General features: G+C 43.1%; 1 protein-coding gene across 11 annotated transcripts in view; it reads left to right on the plus strand.

Annotated features, from left to right (window-relative positions):
- The window catches only part of LOC139759931 (uncharacterized), a 118505-nt gene that overhangs the window by 93487 nt on the left and 13468 nt on the right, over positions 1–11550 (plus strand). For 9 of the 11 annotated variants that reach the window (XM_071682571.1, XM_071682569.1, XM_071682568.1 and 6 more), the window contains 3 exons: positions 3247–3468; positions 6991–7054; positions 7849–7939. In XM_071682571.1, coding sequence (XP_071538672.1) covers positions 3247–3468; positions 6991–7054; positions 7849–7939 — 377 coding nt within the window. The remainder of the gene's footprint in view (positions 1–3246; positions 3469–6990; positions 7055–7848; positions 7940–11550) is intronic. The other 2 variants (XM_071682576.1, XM_071682575.1) reach the window with 1 other exon arrangement.

Here is an 11550-nt window from a genome sequence, read left to right on the forward strand (position 1 = left end):
CCTCACTGTCGAGCCAAAAGACGCAGGTTCACTCCTGCTAACCTCACTCGCCTTCAGACACGCGCAAGCAATCTCTGCCAACCTCCTCACATTTTCGTCTATAGTAAATGATCAAAAGAACAATTTTGTAGACAAGATCCGAACATAAACAGCTGTCTGTCTATACCAACCGATCACGAGAACAGTTTGTTTACACTGCTTATCGACACTAAATGATCAAAAAACTTCGTCCACATTTTTTTAACTTGAACACGAGACTCGTTTCGTTCAAGTGAAATACAAAATATCGAATCTTCTTTTTTATGATTTTTTTCCTTTTTGATGTAATGTGATTACGTTGTGGCTGGAGGGTTCAGCCGGTCGACTGATTAATCTGAGGTTGTGGGTTCGACGTCCTTGTGTCTAATTGACCTTCTTATTCTTCTTCATCATGAAATATGCGTAAAATGAAGCCTTTAAAGGTTACCTGAGTGTAGCAGACGTGCGAAACCAGAGGCGTGTTGGAGTTAATTATTCCCATGGGCGACCCACATCTGTGACCACGATCTAGCTAACGCCTGGCTCAGGGTTCGAAACCACCCCCTCAGTATCGAACAGAACAGCACCAGTTAGAAGATACACACGTCGCAGATCTGGACACCACATGTATACGGGTATATTTCCCCTCATTTCTGGATTAGGTTTGATATGCAAATTCACAGAAAGAACTCTGGCTCTTTAGCGAATTCAAACACGGCGCGAATCTCTCGTGTCGCAAATAAAAAAAAGAAAAAAGAATCGCTTCTATCGCACCTCACTGCGGTAATTGTGCACACAAGGCGTTATTTCCTTTAAACGACCGTATGATTTTTCGGTCGTTTGGAAACTGCAGGGGAATTGAGAGTACCTGTAATTTGGGCGAGTGTTGGTCCTAACTGTATATCTTACACACCGCCTACCCCGCCCACACACACACACACACACACACTCTCTCTCTCTCTCTCTCTCTCTCTCTCTCTCTCTCTCTCTCTCTCTCTCTCTCTCTCTCTCTCTCTCTCTATTTATCTATCTATCTCTATCTATTGAGCGAGATGATTACGATTCGTGTAGGGTCTGGCGGATCAAGACGAGGCCAGTAAATGGAAGACTCTGCTCCAAAGACATTATCACAATTCTAAGACTATCTTTTTTCTTTTGAATCATGTTAGTATCTATGAGCAATACATCCCTGGGGATGAGGGTCAAGGAGCGTTGCCAGAGTCTACACCCTGCGCGTCGCAATGGCTGGGTAGCCAGGAGGGTGGTGGAAATCCTCCCCTCCTGTATTACTTTCCAAAAGAATAACAACAAGAGGAAGGTTAGGTTAGGTTAGGTAAATAGGAAGCCTTTCCTATTTACATTTGCCGAAGTCAGAAATCCAAGTAAAATAATTAGGAACACAATGGCGTAAAAACAATACAAGTAAAAGAAGCGAAAATCTCACACATTTACACCCTGTGGACTTTAGATATCTTTATCATTAAAGATAGCCATCTGGATGATATATCTACATCATCAAAGATACTATCTGCAATCAATCTAATCCCTCACTAGTCATAGATCTATGAAAAAAATGCCAGCACATTTCTACTAACATTTACGAAACGAATATTGACATTTTCACGTACGGAATATCATTCAATATCTCAATATTGCCTTCGTGGAGTCAGTGCACGATCTTTGATATTTCCCCACACCTCACTCTCGCAATATGGCTCTGGCTTCAGCGCATCAAGTTAAATCTTAACATTTTGCCACTGTGAAGAAGTGAGGGTGACTGAGAGACGTTTCCCCCCCTCTTAATACATGGCAGGGTCGTTTACTCTTTTACGTCAGAACTGTCATTAGCACCAGTCACGCCTGTATAGCGGTCAATGTAAACAGTTATCTGTCAAGCGGCGTGTCAATATTGACCTTACCAGACGAAGGTAATGACCTATTGTTATATACGTGACGGCAGTTCGTGGGTCCCGGATCATACGGTGGTTGGACGTGTCTGGTGTAGACTTCAGTTCTTAGATACGGGTTCTGTTGTGATTTCGGTCGTGTTTTGGAGTGGTTTAAAAGAAAAAACAGATTTTCCCTTTCCTTCCTCTCGTCGTCTTAGATTGTTTTTGGAGTGATTTATCTCCTCTCGTTGTCTTGAAGTGTTTTGGAGTGATTTCTCCCCCCCCCCCATCCATTTCTTTCGTTGTCTTGGAGTGTTTTGGAGCGTTTACCCCTTCTCGTTGCCTTGTAGTGTTTTGGAGTGATTACCTCCTCCCCAGTTTCTCTCGTTGCCTTGGAGTGTTTTGGATGATTACCAACCCCCCCCCCCCCAATTCTCTCGTTGTCTTGAAGTGGTTACCCCTTCTCGATGTCCTGAAGTGTTTTGGAGGGAATACTCCAACCCCTCCTCCCCTTTCTTTCGTTGTCGTGAAATGTTCTGAAGAGAGTACCCCTGTCTTTTTCTTGGAGTGTCTTGTAGTGACCCTCCCATACACCTTTTCTTTGAGTGCTTTGGAGTGATTTGGAGTAATTTCGTCTTGTCGACCCTTTCCTCTTTCCCTCTCTCTCTAAATGGCATGAATTTCATTATCATTCTGTCGCAACTTTGCAATATATTTGCTTTATCTTTCAGTTCTAATAACTTGATATAATTTTACTTATCACATTTAAGATTATTATTTGAGTAATATTTTATTTGCTTAGAATTATATAATTAACAAAATGCTTCTTTGTTATTTTCTTCTCGTTTTCATTTAGACATTTTATGAAGGGGGGGTCACTTATGCATCAACTTAAGACCTGCTTTCTAATAGTCATTCCTATTATCTAAGGGAAGGAAGGTTATCAGGACCATCTATATCGACATATTTGAATGCAGTATAGCTTACTCTCCCCCTTAACCCCCTTACCCCCACATCATTTTCTTTGAGGCAAACGAGACTCGACGGATGAAAGACACAGGACGATCAAGAGTCGTCGTGACTGATGCTCTATTGGTCGACGAACCATCAGACCATCCACGTCTTCGTCATCTGGACACATGACACAGCCCTAGCCAGCAGGCAGGAAGGGTACCTGGGCCCGTGTGCAGGGTACCTGGACCAGTGTGCAGGGTACCTGAGCCTGTGTGCAGGGTACCTGGACCTGTGTGCAGGGTACCTGGACCTGTGTGCAGCGTACCTGGACATGTAATGACCTGAACTTCTTGACCTGATGACGGGGGATTCGGTTCTCTTCCAGATAATGAAGGTGATTCAGATAATGGGGTGGTGGACAGAGGAGTAGATACAGAGCGTGGTAGAGGCCAGAGTAGATCTGAAGCCAGCAGCAGCAGCAGCAGCAGCAGCAGCAGTAGCAGTAGCAGCAGTAGTAGTAGCAACAGCAGCAGCAACAGCAGTAGCACCGCTGCTCTGGCAGAGGTACAGGGTGACCTAAGCCTCAACTACCCTGCCGTACATAATGGTAAATCATGACCCATACGTGTCATTCTTGTCGCAGTCGACCCCCCCCCCCCCCTACTCCCCTCTCCTTCTGCCTGGTCAGTTGGGTCCCACGAACGAGGCTTTCAGAGTTACCGACCCCCAACCACCCACACACGCCCTTTTCCCTCGTCTGGTCGATTAAGATCCCTGAGTGAGGCGTCAGCAGTAACCCTTTCCCTCGTCTGGTCAATTAAGATCCCTGAGTGAGGCGTCAGCAGTGACCTCCTTCCCTCGTCTGGTCAATTAAGATCCCTGAGTGAGGCGTCAGCAGTAACCCTTTCCCTCGTCTGGTCAATTAAGATCCCTGAGTGAGGCGTCAGCAGTGACCTCCTTCCCTCGTCTGGTCAATTAAGATCCCTGAGTGAGGCGTCAGCAGTAACCCTTTCCCTCGTCTGGTCAATTAAGATCCCTGAGTGAGGCGTCAGCAGTGACCTCCTTCCCTCGTCTGGTCAATTAAGATCCCTGAGTGAGGCGTCAGCAGTAACCCTTTCCCTCGTCTGGTCAATTAAGATCCCTGAGTGAGGCGTCAGCAGTGACCTCCTTCCCTCGTCTGGTCAATTAAGATCCCTGAGTGAGGTGTCAGCAGTGACCTCCTTCCCTCGTCTGGTCAATTAAGATCCCTGAGTGAGGCGTCAGCAGTAACCCTTTCCCTCGTCTGGTCAATTAAGACTCCTGAGTGTCGCCCTTGCCAGCGGTCATTCCCCAACCCCCTCATCTTTCGTCTGATGAATCAGAACCCCTGAATGAAGAGGTTAGACGTCCCTTCACTTCTGTCTGATGAATTAGGGACTAGGGGTTGTCCCTTTGGCACTTGACCCTTCCTCTATCTGGTGAATTAAGACCCTTTGAGTGTCGCTTTGATGGTCGCCCCTCGACTCCGTCTGGTCCAGTGAGAACCGAAGCTGTGGCAGTTCCTCCCCGTCCTTCGTCTAGTGAAAATCAGGACCCTAGTGTGTCATCAGTTGACCCCTTCCTTATTCCCCTGGTGAGTTAGGACTCTCTCTTCACCCCCCTCCCCTTAAGTAGATCCGTCAACCCTCTCTTTACCCATCGCAACGGCCCTTCTTCCATCTGGTAAATTAGACACCCTTTGAATGAAGGCCTTGGCAGCGCCCCCCCCCCCCCCCCCTCCTTCTTTCACATCTTCTTTCGTCTAAGGCAGAGTGTCGAACTCGCCAATGTCGCTGTGTCAATCTCCCCCCCCCCCCCCCCACACGTGTCTTCCTCTCTCTCCCCCCTGCGTAAGATGAATGTGAATATTCAGAGAGAGAGAGACGGTTCTGACATCTCTCACCTTTACTCACGTCTCTCTCGCACGTCTCGTCCCTCCCCTTATTTTTTGACTGCCCCTTGGTCATGCAATGTGTCTGTCTCACTCACTCACTCACTCACTCACTCACTCACTCATGACATGACAACCTGGCACTCCACATCTCATCTTCCCTCTGGCATTACGTGGGCTTCCCGAGTGACTCCGTGTCGTCACCAGCTTGAACGAAACGCTGTCCCAAGAATTTTCATCTGACACTCTCTCTCTCTCTCTCTCTCTCTCTCTCTCTCTCTCTCTCTCTCTCTCTCTCTCTCTCTCTCTCTCTCTCTCTCTCAATCTCAATCTCTCTCAATCTCAGACCGACCCTTTAGCTCAACCCAGAAATAATTCCCTAGCCTCTCCTTACGATCGCTTCTGACGACTGCTTCATGCCTGGGGCCCCAAGCATAGCCTCTCCACCCCCTCCGTCTTGGTGTTGCTGGAGACGTGGAAGCGTTCACCTTCTTCGTGTTGGCTGTCCTTATCCTCCAGCGCTCCCTGGCTGTGCCGTTCCTTACACACACACACACGTATGTACCTCACAGTCTTATACACACACACACACACACACGTATGTTCCTCACAGTCTTATACACACACACACACACACGTATGTACCTCACAGTCTTATACACACACACACACACACGTATGTACCTCACAGTCTTATACACACACACACACACACACGTATGTACCTCACAGTCTTATGCACACACACACACACACACACGTATGACCTCACAGTCTTATACGCTTGATGATATAACACTCAAACAATATCTGTCACCTCTTCCGTCTCTCTTCTAAAGCCTAATCCTTGTTCTTTCTTTCTCTCTTTCTTTCTTTTTTTCCTTCTTTCTTTATTTCATTCTTCCTCATTCCTTTACTCGAAACTATATCTTGGGAAGCTGGAGCAGGTTTATCTTCATGAACATAACACTTGAACGTCTACAGGGCCTCTAAGAACACCTGCATGTTCATGCTGAACATATCATTTCCCTTCGTTATACTGGTCGACTGGAGGGTACATACATATATATAAATATATATATATATATATATATATATATATATATATATATATATATATATATATATATATATATATATATATATATATATATATATCCGCCTTACTGATCATCAACCTCGCTGTTCTTATCACGCCAGAATAATGGCCTGGTGTAAATGGCCAAACGACTTGACACCTCATAACGAGGTGTCTCATGACCTCATCTTGTAGTATCACACACTCCCGAACAACCAAACATCAAGCTCCATTATTAGTGGGTTGAGTGCGTGTGTGTGTGTGTTTGTGTGTGTGTGTGTGTGTGTGTGTAAACACATATAGGGTTAAAGACACTGAAAATATAAACCAGGTTGAGAGACGGGGTAACGCAAGTATATAACTCTCTCTCCGTAACACACACACACACACACACACACACACACACACGCACACACCTTCCAGTTTCGTGTGTCAAACTATACGGCATTTCCCTAGTTTTCAGGAGGAGGTTGCTGGTAAAATGGTAAAAATATTGCTCACCAGAAAACGAAGCGAAAAACCAACACACAGACATGCAAGCTACGGTCTTCATCCTCTCAATATCAAAGGCTCAATATACACGAAAGATTAATTAGATTAATTAGATTAATTAGGAACCCGCATATTGCAAGAGCCGGGTCATTAACGAAGTGTTTAATTATGACACGGCTCTACGTTTTCCTCTGATGAGTTGGCTGGATTTAATGAATTGAATCATCTCTTCTTTTTTTTTCTCTCTCTCTCTAAAGGTTTATATGAACTTCTTTATCACTCCCTGGTGATGATGGGTCAAGCCAAGGCGTGTTATCACACGTGTTATCTCTTATCTAAAAAGAGAGAGAGAAAGGTAATCAAGGTTTCTCTTGTGTGAGGATAGATGGAATAAGCAAGGGGGGAGGGAGGGAAGTGACTTTCCCCAGGTATCCTGGTTGGAGTTGCCTACATGACTATCCTAGGCTAGATAGGTTAGCCTAAAGGGGTTCTAGAGGGCTAGCCTAGCTGGAGTAGCCTAGCCTGAGTAGCCTAGCTAGAGTAAAAGGAGTAGCCCAGCCTAAATAGCCTAGTCTGCGTAGCCTAGCCGGAGTAAGAGGAGTGGTGCAGGTGGAGGTGGACGTCGTACTCACGGAGCCCGTCTTCCACAGGTGGCCTGAGATACCGTGACCGGAGCTCCAGTAGACCGAGACCCTCCTCCATGTATAGTACCAGGTGAGTCCTTGTGGCTACTGTATACCAACACCGCTACTGTATACCAACACTACTACCACTGTATAGCAACACTACTGTATAACACCACTACTGTATACCACCAATACCGTATGAGACTTCTCCTGTTTAGCACCTCCACCCAATAGTAATTCTATTACATCCCCACTCCACTGTATAGCAACACTAAAGCACAACTACTGTGCAGTACTACTGCTATATACCATCACCTATTTATAAAACCAAAAGCTGCATAGCACCACCACTATATAGCTTCCCTTTTATATATCACTGATATATGGCACCACTACTGTATAGCAACACTACTGTATAACATTACTACTATAAAGAACCAGTACTACATAGCACCACTGCTATACAGCACCACTACTGTATAGCACCACTAGTAACATACCAACACCACTACATACATACAGAACGTGAACACATCTTCACCTGTGTGTTGTACTTGAGTGTATTTTGAAAAGGACAAGCAGTGTGGAGAGACAGATGAAGAACCTGCTTATCTGTCAGTTCACATTGTAGAAACTGAATCAAGATAATACAAATTTCTCTTTAATCACTGCACTAGATGAATACCGATATGATGGGAAGAGTAAGAATAAACATCTTAATTACAATATTGTCATAAGATGCACTGTCTCTCACAGATATTCTGTCTCTTTCTTGAGAGACAGAATTAGAGTACGAATCCACATGTTAATTACGTTACTGTCAATCAAATTGTCTCTCGCAGGTATTCTGTCTCACTCTTTGTCTCTTTATCTCTCACTCAGTGATACGTGGGGATCCATGTTCGACCTTCATTCTCCGTCACGTCCCTACAATATCTCTGATGCGTTCTCTTCAGCCTCGCTTGCCTGCAAGGTAGGAAGGGCGTGCCCGACACACACACACACACACACACACACACACACACACACACACACACACACACAGTCTCAAGGAGCGAGACAATGCTTAGATTATCTTGTTCCATCAGTCTCGTTACTTAAAGGTTGAAGGGGTAGGTTATCCAGTCATCTTTTAAGGGTTTAAAGGATAGTGCTATCAAATAAGCTTTAAGGACTTAAGGGGTAGTTTTATTAAGTCAGCTTTAAGGGTTTAAGGGGTAGTTCTATTAAATCAGCTTTAAGGGTTTAAGGGGTAGTTCTATTAAGTCAGAATTAAGGGTTTAAGGGGTAGTTCTATTAAGTCAGCTTTAAGGGTTTAAGGTGCAGTTCTATTTAGTCAGCATTAAGGGTTTAAGGGGTAGTTCTATTACATCAGCTTTAAGGGTTTAAGGGTTTAAGGGATAGTCTTATTAAATCAGTAGTAAGGGTTTCAGGTGTTATCTATGACTGATTAAGATGAGACTTTCTAATCACAGAATATATCATCATATTTGATTTCTGAAATTATAATTGTTAATATTATCATTACTATCATTATTATATTATTATTATTATTATTATTATTATTATTATTATTATTATTATTATTATTATTATTATTATTATTATTATTATTATTATTATTATTATTATTATTATTATCATTATTATTATTATTATTATTGTTATCATTATTATCATTATTATTTATCAATGATGTTAATATCAAAACTACCACATCTGTCACTATCATTATTAGTATTTTTATTATTATCATTATTGTTATTAATACTACTATTATTGTTATCATTATTATTATTATTATTATTATTATTATTATTATTATAATTATTATTATTATTATTATTATTATTATTATTATCAAGCAGTCAGTTGGGCAATAACAACTGAGTTGAAAATCCCAATGATAAGATGGGTATCTTGACCTTTAAGGTTGGCCAACATGTAGAAGGTAGGTCGCAATGTTACCCACATTTTTCTAACATTTTCTTGTGTTGATCATTCTGCTTGTTTATGTGCGCTTTGCATTCTACTTCTTATTTTCGGTTATTATCATTATGATTATCATTTATTTGCTCTCTCATAGAACTGCGTGCATTAGCTTGTACTAATATAATTCTAGAAACAGTTGCAGAGATAAGATATTATATATGGGTCAGGTAGTCTGTAAGATGCATATTGAACTATGATGATGAGATAGAAGATTTCTTTGGCTACGTGGAAGAAAGCTTGTGCAAGGGTATAGACACATTTACATAAACACATAGGTAAATACTCACATATAATGTACACAAGAACAAATACATAGAGATGTGCACATACTTGAACACACACACACACAGACACACACACACACACACACATGTAAATACACACAGAATATACACAAAAGCAAGCATACAGACATGTAGATACGCATAGAAAACACACAAACCAAACAACCGACACTGTACCACATGGGAGTCTGATCGAGCAGATGGATTAAAAGGCAAGAATGAGGCGGAAAGTGTCTCAGTGGATAGGGGACTCAAAAGACGCATGTCTCAGGCCTCTTCTCGATATGGGGTTGAGGTAAAAACAGGTGGAGTGCCGCGAGGTTCTGTGCTGGGACCGAAATTCTTCTTGATCTATGTGACTAACTTGCCTAACGGAGGTTTGGACCCTACCTGAGTAGGAGATGATGCACAGGTCATGAGAGAAGTGAAATGCGAGAGGGGGGGATTGCATCGACTTACAAGGGGACCGAGACAGATTCCAAAGATGGTCGATGAAGTTCACCTCGGGAAGATGTGTGCTAATGAGCATTGGTCAGAACGACAGAAGGCCTCGGTATGAATATCACCCAGCAGGAAATGAGCTGCGGAAATGTGTGTGTGTGTGTGTGTGTGTGTGTGTGTGTGTGTGTGTGTGTGTGTGTGTGTGTGTGTGTGTGTGTGTGAAAGACCCTTGGGGGTTGACATCGTCCCAAACCTGTCGACAGAGCCCCATATCAAGAGAAGACTTAAGGAAACCAACTGTTTGTTTGCAAATTACAGAACTACACTCAGGTTCGTTCGTGTGTGAAGAAATATTGCGCAAGTTGTTCACATCATACGTACATGAGGGGAAAACTAGGATATGTTTCTCATCTTTGGTTACCGTACCTATTACACACACACACACACACACACACACACACACACACACACACACACACACACACATACACAAACCGGTTCAATGCAAACAAAACACAACCACAAACAAGGAAGCCAATCTTCAGCTGTAGGTCTGGAAAAACAGACTTAAAGACAATTGATAATGGTTACTGTTAACTATGAATGATGTGCTCTACGAAAATGCTCTTATGGCTCATGTCCTAAGTTAAGTGGTTTTTAGAATTTGAAAATGAAAATTTGAGAAATTCTCAAATGTAGGAAATTCACGACAATACGACCCTTGATCACAACGGTACGACCTTTTACCACGACAATACGACCCCATGAGTACGACGGTACGACCCTTACGTATGACGACCTGGCCCTTGACCATGGGTCAGGTCAAAGGTTAAGGTCGTCGTATTTCTAAGGGTCGTATCGCCGTGCTCAAGGGTCGTCGCGACGTCGTGATCAAGGGTCGTACCGTCGTACGGAAAGATTAACTTAATCTATGATATGCAAATTGGTTAATGAAATTAACAGAAAAAAATCTCAGCATGTCTTTTTTTCCTGTAACAGTTTAACTCAATAATCCAATTCAGAATTATGAAAAAAGATTAACAAAAATGACTAAAGTGTTGGAAAGCTATAGGAAAATAGATCATAAAGGTTACGTGATAGAAAATGGGAAGAGTCTTCATCACATTCCCAGTTCTTACTGTACAGTGGAGGATGGGCGCTGCTGAGGGATGAATCCAAAAGCACTTCATTATACATTTAGAATTGCATCAGGATTATTAGGATTCATTCATTTCCCTTGGTTATGCATAATAGAGAAACACCATTCAATATATTTTCTTTCGTATTAACCATCGTTGAAACGCACGCACATGATCATATATTGACCAAGAGGATACAAGTGTCAGAGGTGGAGGGAACGAGGAGAAGTGGGAGACCAAATTAGAGATGGAAGGATGGAGTGAAAAAGATTTTGAGCAATCGGGGCTTGAACATGCAGGAGGGTGACAGGCGTGCAAGGAATGCAGTGCATTGGAACGATGTGGTATACCGGGGTCGACGTGCTGTCAATGGATTGAACCAGGGCATGTGAAGCGTCTGAGGTAGACCATGGAAAGTTATGTGGGGCCTGGATGTGGAAAGGGAACTGTGGTTTCGGTGCATTACATATGACAGCTAGAGACTGAGTGTGAACGAATGTGGCCTTTGTTGTCTTTTCCTAGCGCTACCTCGTGAACGCGCGCGGGGGGAAGGGGGTGGGTGCCATTTCATGTGTGGCGGGGTGGCGACGGAAATGGATGAAGGCAGCAAGTATGAATATGTACATGAGTATATATGTATATGTCTATGTATGTATACGTTGAAATGTATAGGTAGGTATATGCGCGTGTGCGGGCGTGAATGTATATAGATGTGTATGTAGGCGGGT

This window comes from Panulirus ornatus, chromosome 34 (genome assembly GCF_036320965.1).
Source record: "Panulirus ornatus isolate Po-2019 chromosome 34, ASM3632096v1, whole genome shotgun sequence".
NCBI lineage: Eukaryota > Metazoa > Arthropoda > Malacostraca > Decapoda > Palinuridae > Panulirus > Panulirus ornatus.